The sequence below is a fragment of the Centroberyx affinis genome, unplaced genomic scaffold, assembly GCF_046629955.1.
Source record: "Centroberyx affinis isolate AG114_WGS23_722 - 3 ecotype Tasmania unplaced genomic scaffold, CSIRO-AGI_Caff_v1 ptg001385l_1, whole genome shotgun sequence".
Lineage (NCBI taxonomy): Eukaryota > Metazoa > Chordata > Actinopteri > Beryciformes > Berycidae > Centroberyx > Centroberyx affinis.
The window spans coordinates 72841-96160 of NW_027279868.1; the positions used below are offsets into that span (position 1 = coordinate 72841).

The 23320-nt window shown below is 40.4% G+C and overlaps 5 protein-coding genes across 7 annotated transcripts; 3 read left to right on the forward strand and 2 right to left on the reverse strand.

Annotated features, from left to right (window-relative positions):
* Positions 1-375: 375 nt before the first annotated feature.
* cxcr3.2 (chemokine (C-X-C motif) receptor 3, tandem duplicate 2) lies at positions 376-3317 on the reverse strand. The gene is made up of 3 exons (XM_071526105.1): positions 3217-3317; positions 2853-2918; positions 376-2290 (listed from the first exon to the last, which is right to left on the reverse strand). Exons 2-3 carry the CDS (start codon positions 2886-2888, stop codon positions 1199-1201), a joined length of 1128 nt encoding a protein of 375 aa, XP_071382206.1. The 5' UTR covers positions 2889-2918; positions 3217-3317; the 3' UTR covers positions 376-1198.
* A 4939-nt stretch (positions 3318-8256) lies between these two features.
* On the forward strand, positions 8257-10035 carry cnfn (cornifelin). The gene is made up of 4 exons (XM_071526114.1): positions 8257-8376; positions 8858-8983; positions 9557-9693; positions 9946-10035. Exons 2-4 carry the CDS (start codon positions 8860-8862, stop codon positions 10033-10035), a joined length of 351 nt encoding a protein of 116 aa, XP_071382215.1. The 5' UTR covers positions 8257-8376; positions 8858-8859.
* A 605-nt stretch (positions 10036-10640) lies between these two features.
* On the forward strand, positions 10641-16179 carry tlr21 (toll-like receptor 21). Of its 2 annotated transcripts, XM_071526096.1 has the most exons (3): positions 10641-10700; positions 11976-12074; positions 12459-16179. In XM_071526096.1, exon 3 carries the CDS (start codon positions 12639-12641, stop codon positions 15609-15611), a length of 2973 nt encoding a protein of 990 aa, XP_071382197.1. In that variant the 5' UTR covers positions 10641-10700; positions 11976-12074; positions 12459-12638; the 3' UTR covers positions 15612-16179. The 2 variants fall into 2 exon arrangements, with proteins under 2 accessions (XP_071382197.1, XP_071382198.1); XM_071526097.1 differs by lacking the exons at positions 10641-10700; positions 11976-12074 and adding an exon at positions 12113-12186.
* Positions 16180-16448: 269 nt separating this feature from the next.
* On the reverse strand, positions 16449-18550 carry LOC139649621 (uncharacterized). Its single transcript, XM_071526086.1, has 3 exons — positions 18103-18550; positions 17236-17378; positions 16449-17096 (listed from the first exon to the last, which is right to left on the reverse strand). Exons 1-3 carry the CDS (start codon positions 18548-18550, stop codon positions 16449-16451), a joined length of 1239 nt encoding a protein of 412 aa, XP_071382187.1.
* A 1575-nt stretch (positions 18551-20125) lies between these two features.
* On the forward strand, positions 20126-22959 carry pafah1b3 (platelet-activating factor acetylhydrolase, isoform Ib, gamma subunit). Of its 2 annotated transcripts, none has more exons than XM_071526101.1 (6): positions 20126-20176; positions 20424-20511; positions 20750-20839; positions 21014-21130; positions 21269-21391; positions 21841-22959. In XM_071526101.1, the coding sequence occupies exons 2-6, from the start codon at positions 20431-20433 to the stop codon at positions 22099-22101; spliced, it is 672 nt and encodes a 223-aa protein (XP_071382202.1). In that variant the 5' UTR covers positions 20126-20176; positions 20424-20430; the 3' UTR covers positions 22102-22959. The 2 variants fall into 2 exon arrangements, with proteins under 2 accessions (XP_071382202.1, XP_071382203.1); XM_071526102.1 differs by having other exon boundaries at positions 20146-20201.
* Positions 22960-23320: the final 361 nt, after the last annotated feature.

A 23320-nucleotide genomic window follows, 5' to 3' on the forward strand; every position in this document is an offset into this window, starting at 1 on the left:
ATGTATCGTTCATAGCCTGTCCGCTCAGTATTAGTTAACACGTAGTACTCTCTTCCAAGGGCCTGAACTTGAACTTAAAATATAAAATTTGGAGCTGCTCCGTGGGATGAATGTGAGGCTGATTTTATGGATCCACGGAATGTTTGAGTTTTCAGACCCATACGTCATTTATTCTACTACTAATAGTGTTACCAGTTCATGACCAGATGCATCATTCTCAACAGTGTGCCCTAACACCCCCCCCCCCCCCCCCCCCCCTCAGTTTCCCCAATTCATTCGCTTTGCAGCAACTCCAGGAAATTCAGTTTTTAAGGCCAGTACCCTATGGCCAGTACACAACAATAGTAGGTAACAGACAACATTCAAGACATCTACTTTCTTTTCCGTATAAAATGTTTATTATAAAAGTATTTATACAGCATCAGGTTGTGCTTCAATGTAACATACAAAATGCATCAATTATTAATAAGTGATGTTAATTTCCTCTTTTTGCAGCAACAACAATTTTGATGTAGACAGCTTACTATTGAATGACAATTTCAACACATACAACTCGACACCATCTTTTTCTTCCTTGTAATAGCTGCAACTGCTGTTGTATTGCAAAATTGAAATATTCAAGTGCAGAAACCAGCTGACCAAAAAAAAGCTACATAGTGAAAAGATGTGAGATACGATGTGAACCTCTGACTTTAAAACCACAGCCTCTAACTCTAAGTGCTGAACAAGCTTTTCTATACGGATGTGTTGAAATTTAAAAGTTACATAAGATGTGGCCATAGAAAACGACAGTCAACAACATCAATAAATGGAATGTGGCACTTGTCTAGAGACCCAGACTTTTATGTGAGTTTGTGCAACTTGAGTCAATAGTTTGATTTATCACAATTATTTTGATATGGGACGAACAGAACCAACAAAGCAAATTGTTGTAAGCTGCACTGTACTGACAACCACAGTAAATTTGAGCAATACTTCCAGCAAGGTATGATGGCAAAGCACTGGAGGAGTAAACACATCAACCTACAGAAATCTGGACATTTTTTTTTTTTCTATCAGGCTGTCTCTCTTCGTCTCACACTCACCCCCCAACCCTCCCCAACACACACACACACACACACACACACACACACACACACACACACTCACACACTTCCCCCGCTCATCTCTCTCTTTCTCTCTGACTCTGCATCAGATTTCACACCATGACAGAGTAGGAGGTGTTCTCGCTCTCTGCGGAGCTGAAAGATCCAGTGGTTCTTCTTGCCTTCCTCTGTCCCCATCTCTCCATCCCCCTCCAGCCTCTCTGTCCCAGCAGCTCCTTGCACATCCGGGCCAGCTCCCTCCTGAACTTCACCCCCACAAAGCCATACAGCAGAGGGTTGAGGGCGCAGTGCGACAGCCCCAAACTTTCAGTAACCAGAGTTCCAATGTCCACTGTGCGGCCAAACCGGCAACCACCAGGAATCACACCCAGCTTCTGAAGACTGTCTGCCAGTTGGAAGCAGTTGTAGGGCGCCCAGCAGACAATGAATACAGACACCAAGGAGATGATGAGGCGGAGGGACTTGCGTTTTTGGCGGCGAGTGGCATTGCACAGCGACCTGAAGATCCGGATGTAGCAGTAGAGCATGATCAGCAGGGGGAACCCAAAACCCAGAACCATGCTGACCAGCTGCAGCCCCACCTGCCACTGCATGGAGTTCTTGGGGAACCACACCTGGCACACAAGCTGGCCCGAGGAGTCCAGCGGCTTCACCTCCTTAAAGGTGATGTCCACCCCACTCAGGGCTAGGCACCCCACCCAGATGAGGGTGCACGCAATCTGGGCGTGGCAGGAGTTGCGCTTCCACCCGGAGCTGACAGCGTGGACGATGGCCAGGTAGCGGTCGAAGCTGATGCAGGCCAGGAACAGAATGCCGCTGTAGCGGTTCAGCGAGAAGAGGGCACCGGAGATCTTGCAAGCAGCCGAGCCGAATACCCACTGGTGGGCCCACTGAACGGCAAACAGGGGCAGGGTGAAGGCCAGCAGAAGGTCAGAAATGGCCAGGTGAAGGAGGAAGGTGTCAGTCAGAGAGAAGGCACAGGCTCCACTGCTCTGAGAGTTTCGGTAGCGCCGGACCACACACAGCACTAACACGTTACCCACCACAGCCAGGATGCACACCAGGCTGTACACCACAGGGGAGTAGCTCCGTGCAAAGTCATAGATGTCGTCTTGGAGGCACGGGGTTGCAAGCTTCCTCGTGTTAGGAGGAAAGGAGCTATAATTCTCCTCATACTCAAAACCCTGCAGTCAGGAGAGAGGAAAAGAGTTTTGTCAAATATTTGGAAAAAAGCTAAAGTTTTTATCCAACAGTAGGAATGTGGACACAGTTCAGTTTTTTCACAAATGTCTCATGTAATAAGATAGTTGAGGGTTTATTGTGATTTACTTTACACACAATAGTATAATTATAATGTGCTAAACATTTGATTAGATTATAACACGGAAATAATCATTTTCTATTTGCTAAGCTTTATATCAGCTTTACTTGGACCTCACTAACAGCAGTTGGTTCATCATTTTGGTTTCACCATTTTAATTTATCAAAACTTTGAGAGATCATTGATTTGTCTGCTAGATGTTGCATGATATCAGTTGTAGACTCAGACTAATATGAAAATATCTGAGTGGAGAGATGTATTATCTTCAGTACATTTTCATTTGCTCATGTTATGGAAAAATGCTAATTACAATATACTAATTAAATATTCTAATTTATTTGCACTTTTCTAGTTAGAGAGGGTCCCCTGTGCATTTCATGTCATTTGATGCTCACAGAACCACATGATAAAGAAAAGCCACTCACCCAGTAATCGTCTGTGGTTGGATTGACCTGATCCATACTGTAGTAAACAAGCAGGTACCAGAACACCTGAAACCATCCAAGAGTTAAGACAATACACTCTGCTCACACACACGTCGACTTTTCACAAACATCCCTTTTCACAGTCTCTATCCTCACCACATTTTGTCCAGATGGGGGAGAATCAGAAAGGAGAACTTATTATTTCAGGAACCGAATCCTCTCATATTTTAGACATACAAACGTAGCTATAGTAGGAATGGGTGACTGTTTGAAGGAAATTGTGACATATTATAAAAAAAAATGGCTGTAGCTAGCGACTTAAAACCAGACAGACAGACAGACAGTGCATGACTAATATACTTACTATGGAAAACTCAAAAATATGTTTTTCTTCTGCATTATGTGTCAGTATCTTCTACTGCAGATCTCATTCATGTCATTTTAGAGGCGATGCATAAAATGCTTACATATCATAACTTCCAAAGGAGGTTGGACTAAACGTTACCATCAAGAAGCAGACCCTTGTTTTACAAAACATTCCCATACAGAGTATTACAGAGGAGAAGTGAAAGTGCGTGGTTTGCAGGAATTACATTTGAAGTGTTCACTGTGTTGTTCTTGTTCATCCCTTGCTTTGAGATACTGGCCATTACACCTAGATTATGGGAACATTGTGGGTAGCTTGGGGTGATTTTTGACCCAGATACTTTATATTTCACAGCACTAGCTTTTAACTTTTAAGTGAATGTTTTTTTTTTTTTTTAATTCTTTTGATTCATTTACTACAATACTATAGAATCAGTTTGATTACGCAACAAAAATTAAGAATGATATATCAAAATATAATATTGTTGAAAACAGAATAGGATTATCAAAGAATCTAAAAGCTAAAAGTTAATTTCTATGTTTCTAAATGAAACAAAATAAACAAGTTTGCTAAGATTCACTTACGTTTTGTGATCTTGCAGAGCAGAGGGGGCACAAACTAAAGGGCTGGAGCAGAGCATGAGGGTGTTAAGATGCACTTAACCACAACATGTCAGGAAATGAAATAATTCACCTCATCCTCATTACAACGGTAACCATGACAGTTTCAGAGAATTGGTGATTAGATATCAGAGTGTATTCATGGTAATAGGGAGGATGTACTGTACTTTGGACTACCAAACAGTTAAAAATAAATGCACTAAATTTGTGTAGCATCTTACATTCTTAATATTGATTATATCCATCGTTTACAAGTTGTAGAAGTAATTAAGTATTTTCTTTCCTATCCTCATTGTGTTTTTGGAACATGGTGATGATTATACTCTCCACACTGATTGGTGTAATTACATTAGAACACATTTGCTTTTGATTGTGATTGTGACCATGCCAGTGCCAGTAAACCTATGGTGACTGTTGCAATTAAATATGTTATCTTAATTTCACAGATCTAAAACCACTGATTATCTTATTATCAGAAATCATGTTGTGAAAATATTTTCACACCTCTGTGCAGATGTCCCATATGGTTACACACTTCCTGCAAGATGGACGAAGTGTGATAACACACCAGTCTTTAAAAGTTGAGGCAAGTTAGATACTCTTTGAGACACAATAGAGAAATGTGTTCAGTAGGTTAGCTCCATTGAAAGTAAGATTCTGTCCATGCGACAACTTTTAAACTGAGTTAAAGGTTCTTAATATTCAAAACCAGTATTCAGTTAAGCAAAGTATTTAAAACCACTTATTGTATGCTGTGGTTGATGACCTCAGCCAAGCTGGAGGCTCAGCACAGGGGAACTCAAATGCAGTATCATCTGGTAGTGTGAGTCTGGTGAGCCACAGTATGTCCACTCTAAGACACTAAGCACTTGTACTACTTCCACAAACTAGACCAGACAGACAGTGGCTGGGCAGAATTACCAGAATTTTGTTTCACTATAACTATTTGATTTTTTTTGCAAAAAAAAAAAAAAAAGTTTTAAAAGTGTGAGGAACAAGTCTCTTGTGGTTACTTATGTCTCGACTAAGGGTCGCCTGGGAAATTATTTTATTGTGCAACGTAAGATGCTTCCCTCTAATATCCAAAGTCTTGCACTGGTCTGTATGAGAAGAGTGCAACATTAAAGAAAGAAAAGTAAATATTGTCAGGGTGAGGAAAGAAGAAAACCTTTCTCCTGAAACATATTTGGCTTTAAAAGCTAAGTATACTTTGTAATTGGGAATTGTGCTGCACTGTATTTACATAATCAAACACAGAGAAGGGAGGGGGACATTTAGCTTCGATGGGGCCTGATGTTATTGACATTGATTTTGTTCCATTTACCATTTCCTATCTTTGCTGCAGTCAATTATATCCACTTCAATCATACAGACATAGAAACCACCCTGTACTTTACAGTGCCCACACATGAGGGACTGCAAAAGCACTTGGATTAGGATTAGGACACAAATGGCAATTTAAATGTTTACCAATAATTATTAATCATCCCATTCATTCAGGCTTCGTACTAGCAAGTATATCTGTGTCAGAAGATGGAATGTAAATTGACGTTGTCTGTAAAAAGAAAAGCATGAGTACAATCCATGGTGAGGACACATCTGGGAAAGGCCCATGCACAAAATGAACATTATCTACCCGTTGTTACCATACTATGAGGTAAACATGCTATATAGCGATTACTTTGGTGCGAATGCAAGGTTGACATGAACAAAATGACAATAAAACTTTGTTGTGAGAGACAGTCACACTCTTTCTAAGGCTTATTAAATTGTTGAGAGAGCAATTCATACCAAATAGAAGACTTTTATTCTAAAATGGCTCATACGTGTTGCATTTATGGAATGCATAACCTCGGCTAGCAAAAATAATTAATTCCTTCAGATTAATTAATTGAATGTGCTTCAATTTGATTTGATTTGATTTTTATTACCAGAAACCAGAAACAAACAATAATCAAAATATACCACATACAAATCAAAAAGTCATACATTCAAATAAACAGCTTCTGCCTTCTCAGTTTCCATGCTTTCCAGATGAAACTACCCGTGCTAAATACTTCCTCTCTGAATAACCATTCCATCTTAAACTCATCTCCCAACCAAAACACCTCAGACTTCCTGTTTTGCATTTTCTCAAATAAAGGCTTAGTTCCTCATACAGCGTATAATACAACAAAAGGTGAAATTCATCTTCGACAAAACCCAATGGACATGTAGTACATAATCTCTCTTCCTCAACAATAGAATTGAACCTGCCCACCTCAATTGCCAGAGGGAGGGTCCCAGTTCTCAACTGGGCATACAGAGATCTTCTGGATCTTTCCAAGGGTCACATAACATAGATTCTGGACTATACATGTTCGTAATTTGAATATATGTTCTAAGTTTTGGTTAGAGCCAGATGTCAGTAGCCCATTTTTCTTTATAGTTGAGCAATAACCTGTGCTTAATATAGTGAATGCTATATCCTAAATCATTTCTTAATATATATTGCTGGTCAGCTTCACTGAATACAACATTCATATCATTACACCATGGTATGTGCTTTATCCAAGTTAAAAACTTGTTTCCCTACTCTACCCTCTGACATATTAGATCTAAAGTCTTTACCCTTTACCCTTTACCCTAGTCTAAAGTATTTCCCCTTTTTGGCTTATCACACATGGCTCCCAACCCATGTCCCCTTCGATCGCCAACACAGGTGCAAATTTATGGACGTCCAGAAAGCAGTGAACTGCCCGGCTGTGAATGGCATTAACCTTGGAAAATTCCTTACTACCCCAGACTCCAGCTGCATAAAATGAAATTGAGGATACACATGCATCATAGAGCTTTGAAAATGTAGCATAACCAAGTTCTTTGCAGGCTTTTCAATTTACGTATCACTGAACCCAGGGCTGCAGTGCCAGCCAAAACACTGATGCCCTCTTCAAATGTTAAATGTTCATCAAAAATAAATCCAAGGTATTTATATGAGCTGGTATATGCTAAGGACATAACTCCAGAATGAAAATTAAAGGTGCTTTTACCTACTCCTGTTTTGCTGAAGTGCATGATTTGAGTTTTTTCTCATGATTAATCGATAATCTCCATTTCCTTCCTTGAGCATGTTCTGCAACTCCTCCTCTGTCCCTGCTAGGAGTGCTATGTCATCAGCGTAGAGCAGGATGTTCAGCTTCATATCACCTATTTGCAATCCATGGTTTTCATTTTTAATTTGCTGTGTTGAAATAGGCCTTTAGCAGAGTGTAAGTGGGCCTTTACATTGGTTCTATATCACCAAGCCACAAGATAACATAGATAAGACATAACATATAATATTTATATTTTAGCATTAGCACATGTAACTAAATTGACCCTCCTTCATTCCTACACCAGATAAGATTCAGTGACGAGGACTGAGGTTTATTATTATGGTCAGGCCCCCAACTGGGTCATGGTTAGTTCCTATATGGCAAGTCAAGTAATGTTGAGAGACTAAAATTGTAAAAATCCCTCATGCTGTCTCCGCACCCCCATTATGTTTGTGTTCATAACAGGTGCGGCCCTTTATTTTTTAACAGTAAATACAATCACTCTCTCATTAGTCTCACAGAGTAACCCTGCCCAGTATAGCTACAATAGAAATTCATACACATGCATACAGGAGTGTAGCTAGGAATGTTTGGCTCCATGCACAGCAGGTGACTCACATCCCTAACTGAAGTTATAGGATTTGGGTGCGACCCTGATAGCACTAATCGGCAGTCGTAACCGTGCTTTCAGCAGTAGTCCCCAGTTCACAATCTGTGTATGGAGGAATTTTTTTTTTTTTGTTTTAGTCTGCACTGGACAAACCTATCGAAATATTATTCCTGTTTTTTCCAGTTTGTCTCAAACAAACAACAGCTGCTGCATCATATTTCTCATAAAGTTTCTTTCGCTAGCAGTTTTATCGAAAAAACCTATTTCAAAACCAGAGCAGTGTGAAATAAAAGTATAAAATATTTATAAATATACACTTGAGGACTATAAAAGGCATTTTAGTCCAGACACTTTTGGGGGCCTCCTTCAGCTTGGGGCCCTTGGTAGTCACAGTACCCTCTCCACAACTCATGTTTGTGCTTGAGGGTCCCTGTGGATTTTTTTTATTCTTATTTACCTATTCACAGTGAGGGCCCACAGTGCGTACACACACCACACCTGCCATAAGAGTGAAGCCTGCTTCATGAGTTGCAGAAACACAAATATGCACTATATACCTACTTTGTTCTTCACTTACTGTGTGCTGATAACAGACCACGTCATGGTAGGTGTGCACCCTGTTAAAACACCTGAAAACCTCTACGCCCCAAAACCAAACATTTGAGATTTGTCTTTACAAGGCTAAATGGACATTGTTTGGCATGCCATATCATTATAGCAACTGAGTGTACGAGTGACGTCACGCTAGGTATAAGAGGGGAGCTCTTCAGCCGTGCCCTCCTGTTTGTGGATTTACCCCAAAGCCATCTGAAACATCTGACTACCTTTGGGAAGCATAGACAAACCTCAGCAGGTGAGATCAGTGTAACTGTGAAGCAAAGTTCCCTCCAAGCCAGCGGTGTCCAGTCTTGTGCCATGGAAGAGTCTGCAGGTTTTCATTCCAACCAAACACTACACCAGCTGATTTCTCTGGTTGTGCAAAAACAGTGTGCAAATTAGTGAAATCAGCTGCTGTAGAGTTTGGTTGGAATGAAAACCTGCAGACTCTTCTATGATGCTGGACTGGACACCGCTGGCTTAGAGGAAACATTGGGGGATGAAAATGTTAACAGGAATGAAGCGAATCTTCATTTCCAACATTCTTGTGACTTACTACTACTATGTGAATATTACTACTAATCTTGAATACTGTATGAGTCATGTGTTATGTATTCGCAAGTCATTAGAACAAATCTGATCTGTGTTTCTCAGCTTTTCCTGTCTCTTCTTCTCCTGTTGCTCTCTGACTACACCCCCCCCCCCCCCCCCTCCTGTTCCTCCTCTTCTGTTCACAGCCATGGCATTCCAGTCAAATGTGATCAGCTCCCAGCCCCAGGTCTCTGTCACAAGCTACACTGTGTCCTCCGGCCTATCAGACTGGAGTTCAAATGTGTGCGACTGCTGTGAAGACTGCGGCATCTGTACGTGTGTGTGTGTGTGTGCAGTGGAGAAAAAGTCCTCAAATCCTTTACTTAAGTAAAAGTAGCAATACCATAATGTAAAAATACTTCATTAAAGGTAAAAGTTCTGCATTCAAAAGTTTACTTAAGTAAAAGTATAGAAGTATTAGCAGTAAAATGTACTGAATAACCAAAAGTAAAAGTACTCAGTCTGAAGAACCCTTTCAGAGTGTTAAATTTCTGATGCATTAACCTGTAAGAAGTATTTTAATGTTGTAGGTCTAACTGCTCCATATACTGCTGGAGAGTTTAAACTCTAACAATGTAACATAGTTTATGAGCTTATTGTATGTTAAATGATAAATGTAGTGGAGTAAAAAGTACAATATCTCCCTCTGAAATGTAGTGGAGTAAAAGTATAAAGTCTCACAAAATGGAAATACTCAAGTAAAGATCCAGTACCTCAAAATAGTACTTAAGTACTTGAGTAAATGTACTCAGTTACTTTCCACCTCTGGTCTATAGCGAGCAGAAATAAAACAACACAGCAAAATTAATTCCAATGTAATATATGGCTTCATCTGTCCCTGCCAGGTCTTTGTGCAACATTCGTCCCCTGTATCCTGGCCTGCAAAGTGGCTCAGGACAGCGGCGACAGCTGCTGCTTGCCCTTCCTCCCTGGGGCCATGATCGCTCTGAGGACAAGCATCCGCAGCAGATACCGCATCAGTGTGAGTGAGCTCAAGTTGTCTAACAGCTGATTGGACCATGAAATCACACCAATACAATGGACCTGAGTGTTGAAACAAGCAGGCCCGGTCGCTCTACATGGGTGTATATAAAAAGATAACAGTTGCAGTCACTGATACTGTTCTCAAGCAAACCCCACCTCCTTTCTCTAATCTTTGAAAACTGATTTTGATGAGATTGTGATTTGTGCATGGTGGTTTGTCACTAGTAAGCATGCCTCTGCTTCTCCCCAGGGCTCTGTGTGTGACGACTGGGTAGTCATGGCCTGCCTGCCTCTCTGCGGACTGTGTCAGATGGCACGAGAGCAGAAGATGAGAGGATGAGGTTGAATCTTATATTTAGTTACAAAGCGAAAGCACTTGTGGTTACATTCCTCAGTCTGGACACCATTTCTGTTTTCTAAGAAATAACCCTAATATCTTTTATGTGATGTAGATAACCAGTGACTCACTGTGATAAAATTTTATTTGAGCAGAAAATCAGCGGAGACATGGAGAAGGAAATGCTAATTGCGATTTAGATATTATAACTAACTTAACCCTTTCTTCTTTGCCCTTTCATCAAGTTGTTAGTGCATTTAAGAATGTTATTTATTTTGGACTGTAATTATACTTAAAGAATACTGCGTTTCATGCATACAATATACTTTTATTCAATATTGTATGTGATCATGTATTCATGTTATTTTCTTTATAAAATTGTGTAAAAAAAAAAAGTTTAAAAAATTGTTTAAAAAAATGTTTTATATACTTTTAATTACCTGAACTATAGTCATTTAAACAAACCTATTTCAATAAAACCTGTTTTGGTATAATCATGTTGTGGTTTCATGATTTAACTTTTGTTACATAGGAGCCACTTCACTAATAGTGTGAATTGCAGCTCTCCACCCATCTTCCTCTTTCTGTATTCTACTGTATATTTAAGATAGCCATGGTAGAAGGAGAAGCTTTCTGACGGGGCAGGATGAAGTGAACTACTTGAACAGGTAAGGCTGCCATGGAAACGCATACAGTGACCAACATTTAATTCAAATGTGCTAGCATATTTGAGTATTCATGTCTCAGGTCAGGAGTGTAAAAGATCACATGGATGGCTTTCCATTGTTTATTATAGACAGCATGTTATCTTTATTCTTATTTGCAAGTGATGTAAAAAAAAAAAAAAAGCAAGAGGATTTGAAAGTATTCTTAGCCATTTTTTATATTAAAAAATGTCCTCTTTCAAGAAGTTGAAACTCAAATTTAAATAAGATGAGTAATGGGGGATTTTATTATTATTATTATTTTTTTAAGGAGGATTTAACAGTATTTCATAGGTCTCCCCATCTGGATTACTGCTACCATAACTCAGATAAGGATAAGGATAAGGATAATATGGATAAGGATAAGGTCCCATGAGGCAACTAAGTCACAATGTCTCACACTTATCTCAGTATATTTCTGTAAATTAGGTTTATATAAGCAATTTCTATCATGTTAATAGCACCACCAGCACCTTTTGAGGGACCTATGAAGAGAGGAATGATTAGATGGTAAACTAGGGTGTTTTCACACTTGGTCCCTTAGCTAAATCTTTTGGGTGCCACTGACTCTAATGGTGTTTTCAAGTGTGAAAACACCCTTAGAGTCAGTGGCACCCAAAAGATTTAGGTCCTGGACAGCTGACAACCCTTACATGGTGCATTTTTACGGTATCAAGTATTGTTACAATGAAGTGAAACAAATGGAAGCAGAGTCGGAACATAGCAGCAGATGGAAAAGGGATCTGAAAACATCACAAAAGAGGAACACAGTGATCCTCATCATGGCAAAGTTCAAATTCCTTGCAAACACGTGCCTTCTTATATACTGTAGATGCTATTTTACATGTGCATCCTGTACATAAAGGATAATTTTATAGATTAGGATCCTATGTTTTTTTTGACCTGAAGTATAATGGTGAAACTGGAATTTGGTTCTTTGGGAAGTAGCAAATAACCATCAGCAAAAATTTATGGATTTTAGTGTGTGGATATATGCTACTATACCTATTACAACACCACTATAAAAGTTAAAGCATTTTTTTTTTTTTACTTTAGGGCTCTATGTCAGTCTTACCTTGAAAGAATTTAATTAGAACGTCATACCTGTTATTCTGAAAACATGACCACATTTAATAAAAAATACAATGCTGTAAAGTGTCACTTTTTTCTCTCTAGTATTGCTACCTTGTATGCCATAATACAGGTTTTGAGGAATATCCTCCTCTTTCTCCTTTTCAGAATCTCTAAAAGGCACAATGGAAAATCTTTTCAGGGGAGAGTGAGACCTGAGACGCCATTTTGATAAACTGATTGTCATGGGCTTCCACAATATCTAAGGTACATTTTCAGATACACTGGAGAGGTATACAGTGATAAATATGCACAAATTAACACCAAAGATCTCAACATTTGAGGACAGATACCTATTTACTGTATATCTCCTGTAAAGGTAAGAAAACAAGTCTCTCATATATTAATGATTGATAAAGTAGTTCTGTATGTGCAAGAGTCTCAGAGTGCAGATGTAATGTGTATTGTCCTACACGCAAACTATGCATTATGCAACTAATGGTAACCGACAAGAATTTCACATTTAGTATTTTCCTTGGCCTGATTCGAAATGGTACCCTCAACTTACCAGCACATGACCAAGACTTTGTTATGCAGTACCGACCATGTTACACTCATGTAATATGTCTTAATATGTTCTTCTAACCTCAGGTTCCCGTGCCACAACTAAGCTCAACTGATGAACACTCCACAAGCCTTGTATACAGACGTATCCAACACACATCCAAACCAACACAACAAGGACAAAGATTAGCACTGCTGAAAGAAATTTAAATGATTTTTTTTCTCTGGGGAGACCTTTTCAAATTTTTGCTACAATAAGAAGACAAAATGGCAAGTCTAACTCATCAGCTGTTGGTGTCAGTGACAATTGTGCTTAGCGTTGTCCAATTTATTGATGGCTACAGCTTTAAAAACTGCATTGAAGACCCATACTGGAATACAAACAAAACAGACATGCATACAAAATTCAGTTGCAGCCATCGAAAAGAAAAGAGCATGTATGCCATCATACATGACCTTCCACCCTCTGCCCTCAATCTCAACATCTCAAGTAATCCTATCTCGCACATACCTGACAAGAGCTTTGTTCACCTTCCAAACCTTGAATACCTTAAAATGGATCATAACATCTTGACGACCATTGATGAACTGGCTTTCCAAAACTTGTATCACCTTAAGAGTCTAAATTTGTCCTTTAACTACATATCAGAACTCGACCCTTCCCTGTTTAAGGACCTTAACAAGCTCACCTTTCTCTCGCTGACAGGTAACAAATTAAAGCAGCTCCCTGTGAACATTTTCTCCCGTGTCTTCAATCTAGACACTTTAATCTTACGGCAAAACTTTCTGACTAATTTCTCAGGGGTGGCAGAATCTGTGTCACAGCTAATGAATCTGAGCAAACTAGATCTTTGCTTTAACCAATTCAAGTCCCTCAGTCACTCAAATGTTTTATTACCCAAATCCCTCACCATATTATATCTATGTAGAAATTATCTGACCACATTAGCTTGCGAGCCTTCCTTTCTCAGGCGGATCGAGCTGCTTGATTTATCATACAATTCTCAACTCCCCTCGATAGCTTTTAAAGGAGTGGATTTGAGTCAAATAAATTATCTGCGTTTGCGTGCAACCAATGTCAGGGTATCTGAGCTTTTTAATGTAAGCAATGTCAAAGTTGGTCATGTAGATTTCTCTGGCATGGGTCTAAAAAATGACAGTCTACTCATAGAGCTGTGCAGATTGTTGAGGGGAAGGGTGAATTGTATTAAAGATTTGAAACTGGGAAGTAATGGGATTAAGTATATAAATTACACACTGTCCGGTTGTCCTGACATCAAAGGAGCCGTGGATCTCTCCCGGAACCAACTGAAAAGCATAGGTTGTCTTGACTTTCTTAAAGGACAGAAACACATACAAAGCTTTATTGCAGAGCATAACCACCTCACCTCCCTCCAGTCTTGTAAAAAAGAAAATATGCTTTCTTTCCATTATATGAAAGAGCTGAGCTATCGTTACAACCGCATCCTCTCAGTCAGCTCTTTTGCTTTCCATCATACGCCAAATATCAAGACTCTAAAACTCAACATAAACACAATTGCTTTTCTCCATCGTAATGCTCTCAAAGGGCTAAAAAGTCTTGAAACACTCCGTTTGGACAATAACCTCTTAACAGATTTGTTCAATGTCAGCTTTGAAGATCTATATAACCTGCAAATCCTTAACCTACGTAACAACCGTATCTCTGTTATTTTCAATGGGACGTTCCTCAGTCTCAGCAGCCTGACTACCTTGGACCTGGGAGGGAACAAGATCACTCATTTTCAGCCGTCAGGCCTTGATGGACTGAAAAATCTGTCCAAACTCTATCTAGATGGAAACAATCTCAAACAGATCGACAGTGAACACTATTGTGTATTCCAAGATACACTTAAAGTGCTGGATCTACAAAGGAATCAGATTAGCTTACTCTCTGAACATATCTCTGTTTCTCCATTTATGAATCTCAGCAAACTCCATGATCTAAAATTAGATGGGCAAATGCCCTATGGGATCACCCTTTTACCTCGGGCTTTCTTCCGTGGCCTCCGCTCACTGAAATCTCTGTACCTCACTAACAATCACATCACTTATCTTGCACCTGACGCCTTTGATGACCTGAGTCAGTTACGTTTCCTCACATTGGGCAACTCCTGTGCTGGGGTGGTACAGCTACAGCCAGGAGTCTTTAAAAATCTGAGGAACTTGACTAAATTGATTGTGGAAAACATGGGCATTCAGAACTTCTCAAAGGAAGTTTTTGGGAATCTTACAAAGTTACACATCTTGCAGCTCAACCACAATGTGATGCAGAGCATTGATGTAGATGTGCTAGAGACGCTCTCTAATCTCCGGTACCTTGACATACGTAATATTCCTCTAAGCTGCACCTGCCAGAACAGAATACTGCAAAACTGGACAGTAAACAACCCGAATGTCCAGTTAATATACCTCAAAAATCTGCCATGCCAAGACAACAAAAAATTCAAATTCCACAACTTCGATACCAAAGTTTGCTACATAGACCTAGGAGAGTACCTGTTTTTCACCACAGCTGCTGTGATCTTTTTGTTCACAGTCATTCCTTTGCTTTATGTCAAACTCTACTGGAAAATGAAGTACAGCTATTACGTGTTCCGTGCCTGGTTTAGTGAGCAATGGCGTAGACTAAGGGAAGAGGAGGAAAACTGCAAATATGATGCATTTGTCTCCTATAACTCTTCTGATGAACACTGGATTCTGGACCAGTTGCTGCCCAACCTGGAGGGAAATGGATCTTCTTTTAAACTTTGCCTGCATCACAGGGACTTTGAGCTGGGCCGCGATATTGTGAGCAACATCGTCTCTGCTGTATATGGCAGCCGCAAAACCATTTGCGTGGTGAGCAGGAATTTTCTACAAAGTGAGTGGTGTTCTCTGGAAATCCAGTTGGCCAGCTACAGACTCTTTGATGAGCACCGGGACGTTCTCCTGCTTGTGTTTCTGGAGCCCATCCCTGAGAGGCAGCTATCATCCTACCACCGCATGAGGAAGATCATGTTAAAGAAGACTTATCTGCAGTGGCCTGGCTCAGACTGCACTGACCCTGCCCAGGCCCAGGACCTGTTCTGGAATCAGCTGCGGAGGGCACTGAGGAAGGCGAGCAGACTCGACAATGAAGAAGAAAATTACAGAAACGAAGGTTGTGCGATTGCCGACAGGGAAGACACAGAATATTTTGTGAATCAAACATCAGATGAAAATTATTACTTGTTACCTTAACAAAAAACATGAGACTTGAACATTTAATTGTAATTTTAGTTGTGGTAACCCCTCCAGTATGTTAAATGAATAATTCCAATGTATCTGTGTGTGTTTGTTATACTGTAGTGAATATTTATGACATGTCTTTTTTGCATTCATTTTTTCCTTGAAGAAAACAGGGGCTTATAGTATGGAGTGAAGTGGTCATAATGGAAATATGGTGTGATGGCAGAAAAGACTTTCAAAATGACATCCCAAGATCAACAAAAATATCAATTATCCAAGCATGAAACAGCAATCTCAATCAAATATCCTGTACTCAGTTTAATTCGACATTGAGCATCTGCTTAACATGGTATTTCACTATAAGCTTACAAAGCAAAGCTGCACAAATGTTTCCTGCATTTTTCCTGCAATGTGGTCCAGACACAAAATAATATCAGAGGGCTCTCACAGTAGCATATTCTTGGCTAGAATTTTTGCTGTGCAATGAATTTCCCGTTATAGTAGCACTGTTATAAAGATATATACTGTATGTGTTAACATACAGTTATGTTTGTTAGTTATGTATATTAAAAAGTGCTCTAATGATTCAAACAATACATAATTGTGTGTTTCTTTGTCCCAGCTTGAATGTAAGAAAAAAATAAAAGAGGTAAGGGATGTTAGCCATTACATTTAACACTCTGTTTGTTAATAAAGCTTGGGTATTTCTCAACACATAACCATAACAGAATATTCCATTGACTGTGAAAAAAAAGTCTTGATGGTATGAAGTCATAGAGTATTTATTCTGACAAAGGATTGTCTAAGCAGTGTGCATAGGCATGTCTCTATGCAAAACCTCATCATATATTAGTAAAGTCTCATAGGAGGGAAGGACCAGTGCTCAGGGCTAGGGAAGGAAGGACGGGGAGGTGAAGGGCCTCTCTCGAGCATGTGAGATGGGGGGTAATGCATCATGTCAGTGTGGTGGGACAGGAGGGAAGGCCTGGTCGCAGGCTGACTGAAATGGTAGAAAGGGTGGAGCTGGTTTCTCTCCTGAGGATAGCGAACTTGAGCATAGGAAGAAGGAACAAAAGAACGGCTGTCAATTTCAAATGGATCTTGCTCCTGGGGGAAGTGCCTTGGCTCTGCTGGATGTCCTTCTGGCAGACCTGCTGGGTAATAAAGGAAGGGCTGCTTGCCGCTCTCACTGTATCCAGGCCCACTGCTCCTTTCTCTCACTGTTCTGGTCTGGTTCAAAAAGCCATTTTCATAACACTCCAACCCAACTGACTCTCTCCTCGTTGCCCTATTGAATCCATCATCCCAGCGCTGAGGTGGTGAGGCTTGAACTGCCCAACGTGATGTGGGAGCGGGAGCAAACAACTGATTGGGTGATGAAGCCCGAGAGGAAAGCTGAAAGTCCTTGCAGAATCGAGAGGAGGAACAAGGTCTGAGAATCTCATACAACAGATCGCCAACCTTCTCCACACTGGGGCCTGTCATCCATTCCGCAGTCTTCACAAGAGACATTAGAAAACAATTTATTGGAATAAAATGTTAAGTATGAGAACCTTGAAATTATCTGATCATAGTGACAACATTAATAACGGGAGGTGTGAATATAGCTTAACTGGTGTAAACCCTAAGCTCTCACCTGGTCCAGGCTCGGGCGGGGCTGCGGTGGCGACATCCCACTGGTATGTTTTTGTTTCCTCCTCCTTTTGAAAGATCCTGTTTTCTGGGCGTCGAAACATGACTGATCTCCATTGCCACCTTGAAACGCTGTATTGAATGCATCTGAAAGTAGGAGAGAAAAAACTGTCCATGAACAAACTATAATGTGTACAGTGCTCACTACAGCAGCCATTTAATGCAACAAAAACACAAAAAGCATATTAATATCAATCAATACTGTTGTTCACCTATTTAAAATCTCATAGGAAGGGTGAAATTAGGGCAATATATTATATAATATCGACATTGTGATATGAGACTAGATATCATCCGGGATTTTGGTTATCGTAATATTGTGAAATAACTTAAATGTAATTTCTTCCTGGTCTTAAAGGCTGCGTTACAGTAAAGCGATACAATTTTCTGAACTTATTATCCTGTTCTGGCTGAGTAAAATGAACAATGATTGGCTTTACCTGCTCATCATATCCATATTACATATTACTGATTAGGCTACACATTACTGATTACTAATGATCATTACTAATTTTCAAAATGTTCTTGTGTGTAAATATCTTATGAAAGCATGGATACTCATTTCCCAAAATATCATCACATTATCGATATTGAGGCATTTGATCTAAAATATTGTGATCCTTAATTTTGTCAATATCGCCCTGCCCTAGGTGAAATGCCTCATTACAGTAAATCACACATAGCCTATTCCTTCATCTCTCTACAATGGTCACTTTAAGTTACCATAATATAATTTAATAACATTTAGTAAATCACCATATTTCATTCTGAATATGAGAATCTCAAGGCCACTGAGCACTACACTCCTCACCTGTAGGCCAGAACCCATCTGTACCTATCATGGATGGTCCCTTATCCTGAAGCTGGACTGCCCTTAGTCCAGTGCCAAAGCTGAGGCGTCGCTGCACCTTGAGGAGGTTCTCCTGTAGCAGGGGTCCATGCCGCTCCCGCAGGGCCTGCACCAGCACCTCCCTGCTCTCTGCCACCAAGTCTCTCCTTCTCAGAAGCGGGAGCTGTAGACAGTGACACAAATTCGCTGCCACTGCGCTGACAGAGTTAGATATGCGATCCAGACCACCGCCCCGGTGCTGGGTGTCAAAGCTGTCACTGGTTCCGGCTATGGGTGAGCTGGAGAGCTGAAGTGGGTTTGGGCTGAAACCACAACTCTGTATTTGGTGGTGAGGAGGCTCCTGGTTCTTAGGGGTGTGCTCCAAAGTTTGGGGATTCAACTGGCTCTTTACCTTCTTGTTCAGTGGCATCGCATTTTCTTTGTCTTTGCTGGCTGTCGATACATCAGGGGGGCTGTCTGTAGATGAGAAGGTGCCATTATCACTTTCAAATGAAAGATCGAGTTGGTATTGTGGTCTCTGCCCTGGTGTGATATCTGATCGCTGACTATTAGATTGAACGGTTGTTTTCTCTCTCTCCGGGCAAACTTTAAGGGCCTTTGTAGCCGGGTCTGCTTTCTTTTCAGTTAGTGCACCCTCATTCACATCAGCAACCACCACATCACTACTGCAGCAAGGAGAAGGAAGGTAAGATGTTAGAAAAGGACGTGAAGCAGCCATGTTCTTTTCCTGTACTCCATGCTGTCCACATTTTTCCAGCTTCCTCTGCTCGCTTAGCAAGCGTTCAATGTCAATAGACTTCACCTCATGGTTGAACAGACCATGGTGCCCTATGAGGCGGCTGTCTGTGATGATACTGGGCTCCTGTGCAGCAGGAACAATCCTCGCAAACTGTGCATCTCTCCTTGGAGGACAATGAGAGTTACTTTGGCAGCAGTAATGGAGACGTGCCTCGTCCTTACTGCTTTGGCAATGGTGATGTGATTTGCTCTTTGATGCTCCTTCTCCACTGCCTCTCACCTGACTCCTCTCCTTGCGTGACTTCAGTCTTTTCATTTTGTGCTTGCAGCTGTGCTTGCGGCTGTGCTGTCCATCTGTCTTATTATAATGGTTTGAGGTGGATGTGTTGACTGGGCTACAATTTTTACCTGTTGTCTTCAATTGCTTGTTGGAAAACATTTTGTTTGTCTGACAAGGCTCTGTCAGAACAATAATTCATGCTGACCTGGATGGCTAGAAACAGATAAATATAAGCAATTAAGGTTAGTAACGTGGAAGCTGGTAAAAGAGTGGCTGGAGCTAACGTTAACTCAGGGAAAAGCAGACATACAGGATGACACAGGATATCTAGGATGTTGCACCTGGTGAGGTCAACTAACTAACGTTAGATCATTCAGCAAGCCACTTGAGCATTAATGACAACTGATTTAGCTAACAGTTAGCGTTAGGTGGTTAGCAAATAAATAACGATAACGTTAGCCAACAGGTGCACTTTAACTTGAAGCACACGTGGAAAAAAGTATGCAATTGAAGCTGCCTACAAATAACTAACGTTAACTTACAAAATGTGGCAAAAAAGGGAAAAAGTAAAGCGGTCAGCAAACCATTTTTGTATTATCTAGTATCATTAGTAAATAAAAACGTTGCTTACCCAAATGTCACATAGTCGTTTGTTGCTATATTTAAATCTCACGTTGCTCGGCAACATGCCGCCGATGGGGTTTCTCCGCGCAGCAAGAACTCCCACGAACACCAAGTATCGGGCGACTCTACTTACATCGACGAGGAGGTAAACCTGTCTTATCTCTTACATTTTTAAACGTTTGAAGAATGGTCTACTTATTATTTATTTATTTCATATCATTCTCTTAACAAGTTTATTTTAAGAAAACGTGAAATAATGATAATATAATGGGCACAATTTGAAATACATATAAAACATATACTTGTACTCACCCATGGTGGTCGATGGTACATTCAGCTGTAGTGAAATTTTACTTCCAGGAACTGAATTGGGAGACCAACCATAAAATTACGGTATTTTGTTGGCGTTTTTATTATGGTATATTCACTATTATGCTATTGAATTTAACCGCTATACGAAACTTTGCCCTTTTAATGTGCATAATACGCTCGTACATGATAAAATTACTTACTTTGTTACTGCGTGACAGTTATCTCACTGTTTATATATCTGGTGGCGTATTAGCGTATTGATTTATTGGTTTGATTCCATCGCATGGTAGCAAAGATGCTAACGTGACTGTTTTCCCCACAAAAATAGCGAAGTGATGAGTGCAGGAGACCCAAACCCAGCCGCCACACCCACTCCTTGTGAAGACACACAGGGAGATGGACGATGGATGTCTTTGGTATCGTATTTCGTATTTCTGACTTGCTCCAGTAGTGTTTAGATATTATAATGCATACCCACAACTAAACTGCAGTCATATTGAATGTCAGAATTCACCTGTCTGTATTGTCGCTATCGTGTTGGGAGTGACTTCATACCATGCGTGATGATTGAAGTAGATACTGTACCTTGTAACTACTTGGTATTGAAAATAAATCTATTTATTTGTTGTCTTTTTACTCCTTTACTCTGTATAGCACAACCGTTTTGTGTCTGACAGCAAAGACAAGGAGCCTGATGTGGTGTTTGTTGGAGACTCTCTTGTTCAGCTCTTGCACCAGTTTGGGGTAACAATACTTTTGTGTGTCTAGTGTTATATACACAGTAGTAGGGAATTTGCCAAGTAGTCATACAAACCTGGACGTAATCACACTCTGAGTTAGTTGATTGTGACTGTTTATTCTGTATTCATTAACATGTAGACATACTCTAGGCTCGTTGTTGTCATGTTTTGCCTGCAGGTATGGCGGGAGCTGTTCTCTCCTCTCCATGCCCTCAACTTTGGGGTGGGAGGTGATGCCACACAACACGTACTATGGAGAATGAGCAACGGGGAATTGGATAACATCAGCCCAAAGGTCAAAATCGCTGCCAAAATTAGAGAACATAGCTATGCCTGTTTTAGCAAAAGTTACACCATAGACTGAACCATGTTGAACCAAAATGATCAGTGAAGTGAACTTATTTATTTATGTGTTCCTTTCTCCTTTGTCCAGGTTGTAGTGCTGTGGGTAGGCACCAACAATCATGGTCACACTGCTGAACAGGTCTGCGGAGGCATCATGGCCATTGTCCAAGTCATCAAGAACAAGCTACCCCATGCTCACACCCTTGTACTCGTAGGTTTTCCTGATGCATTCCTTGAAGGAGTAGTTAATTGCGAAATGAAAATTCAGTCATTATCTACTCACCCCCATGTCAGTTGAAGTTTGTAGGATCACCGAACACACAGCAATTTAGTTCCAGCTCAGTCTTTTTCTTGTGATCAATTTTTTATCGGTATTTATTGGAACTTTTTTGGAGCTGTCAAAAGATGAGGTGGAATTGTGGGGGCTAAATTACTGTGTGTTTGATGATCCTACGAACTTCAGTGCAGTTTCAGCTGACATGGGGGCGAGTAGATAAAGGCTGAATTCTCATTTTGGGGTGATCTATTCCTTAATTCAACAGTTTTTACATTGCTGCATATAATCCTAAAATAATTATAAATGAAAATTGACCAGGGAGTGTTACAGTTGTTGACAACCTTAACAGTAGACTTTGCTGTATCTGTGCATCTGTTTCCCAGGGGGTTTTGCCCAGGGGAAAGATGCCCAACCCTCTGCGGGAGCGCAATGCCCAGGTCAACAATCTGGTCCAGGAGGCGGTGTCCTCTCTGCCCCATGCCTCTTTCCTGAATGTGGACCCTGGCTTTGTCCACTCCGATGGTAGCATCTCCCACCAGGACATGTATGACTACCTCCATCTGACCCCTCAGGCCTACCAGGCTGTGTGCCAACCCCTGCATGCCCATCTCAAGTCCATGCTAGAGAAGCCTGCTGAGAACTGAGGAACAACTAACCATCCACAGACTGTCCAGGGCACAGACTAACACTACTGCAGTGGTCCTTGTCCCTGTTTCTGGAGAGCGTCACACTGTGTTATTAGCTTATTAAAACCTTGAATGATGGAGGGAATCAAAGATTAAGTGTTAAGGGCTGCAAGAATTATTCGTGCAAGTCCTCTCCATGGCCAGGGTTTGTGACCACTGTTGCTATTAATGGGACCATAGACTATTTTGTGTTTATGCTGCAATCACAAGTTAAATGTGCTGCACTATATGCCGGGATATGTCTGCTAAAAGAAAAGAAAAGATATGCCCTCACTATAGTAAGGAAATTGCTATAATCAACAGTTTTGCCTTCTCAGTTCCATTCGGTTCCATGAGTTACATTTATTTGGCATCAGTTTTATTTACTTTGATGTGGACTCATTTGTTTATGTGCATTCAAACGACCAAATGTTTTGATTTTGTCCAAACATGGTAGTCAATTGACCATTATTCTCCACTTTTTGATTATGATGTCACATGTTATCTTATTATTGTCCTTTTACCTTTGGCTCCCTATTTCAATTGTCACACATGCTTATGATTGGAGTACGGATTTTGATGTGAGAAGCTTTGTTTTGCTGCCAAGATATTATATGTATTTGAGTAGGTTGTTAAACTGTTGTATGGGTGTATCTATAGCTTGTGCTTCAAGTTCAATCTCTTCTAAGCCCTGATAGCCTATTAGACCCTTTAAAAGGCTTTACTTCACACTAAATAGCTTATGAGCCTCTTGGATAAGGATTGTGTTACTGAACTTGAATTATGCTTCAGGGATGGCTGATTCTGTGATGTAAGAATGCATTAAACATGAAATTAAGATGGTTTTGGTATCGCTTATTGCTTGCTAATATTAAGTCTGATTATTGTGATACTACTGAGTGAGATGCATTCATTGTCACTGATGCAATGCAATATCGTCAGGTTTCAACATTTCTCACTAACCACCAGGTTCATCAAGAGTGCACATACTCAGAGTAGGTTAACTAAAGATTTATTGCCTTTGGTTGACTGGTTTTATTCCTAAAACAATAATACAATAGTGTGAGCAGTTTGTAGGAATCTGTGAGAGTTGAATTAAGCTTAAAGCAGAGAAATAAATCAACAAATCAAGAGCTGTCTCATTCTGAAACTTGATATCAGGGTGAACAGGTCACAAGTTTTGTTTTACAGATTCAAA

Excerpts from the sequence above, each read along its gene's own strand:
- cxcr3.2 (XM_071526105.1), bottom strand. The coding sequence starts at position 2,888 with ATGGATCAGGTCAATCCAACCACAGACGATTACTGG. Across the intron at positions 2,291-2,852 it reads CAACCACAGACGATTACTGG|GGTTTTGAGTATGAGGAGAA; the intron begins GTGAGTGGCTTT and ends TCCTGACTGCAG.
- cnfn (XM_071526114.1), top strand. The coding sequence starts at position 8,860 with ATGGCATTCCAGTCAAATGTGATCAGCTCCCAGCCCCAGGTCTCTGTC. Across the intron at positions 8,984-9,556 it reads CTGTGAAGACTGCGGCATCT|GTCTTTGTGCAACATTCGTC; the intron begins GTACGTGTGTGT and ends TGTCCCTGCCAG. Across the intron at positions 9,694-9,945 it reads GCAGCAGATACCGCATCAGT|GGCTCTGTGTGTGACGACTG; the intron begins GTGAGTGAGCTC and ends GCTTCTCCCCAG.
- tlr21 (XM_071526096.1), top strand. The coding sequence starts at position 12,639 with ATGGCAAGTCTAACTCATCAGCTGTTGGTGTCAGTGACAATTGTGCTT.
- LOC139649621 (XM_071526086.1), bottom strand. The coding sequence starts at position 18,550 with ATGCCACTGAACAAGAAGGTAAAGAGCCAGTTGAATCCCCAAACTTTG. Across the intron at positions 17,379-18,102 it reads AGATGGGTTCTGGCCTACAG|ATGCATTCAATACAGCGTTT; the intron begins GTGAGGAGTGTA and ends TCCTACTTTCAG. Across the intron at positions 17,097-17,235 it reads CCCGCCCGAGCCTGGACCAG|ACTGCGGAATGGATGACAGG; the intron begins GTGAGAGCTTAG and ends TCTCTTGTGAAG.
- pafah1b3 (XM_071526101.1), top strand. The coding sequence starts at position 20,431 with ATGAGTGCAGGAGACCCAAACCCAGCCGCCACACCCACTCCTTGTGAA. Across the intron at positions 20,840-21,013 it reads AGCTCTTGCACCAGTTTGGG|GTATGGCGGGAGCTGTTCTC; the intron begins GTAACAATACTT and ends TTTTGCCTGCAG. Across the intron at positions 21,131-21,268 it reads TGGATAACATCAGCCCAAAG|GTTGTAGTGCTGTGGGTAGG; the intron begins GTCAAAATCGCT and ends TCCTTTGTCCAG.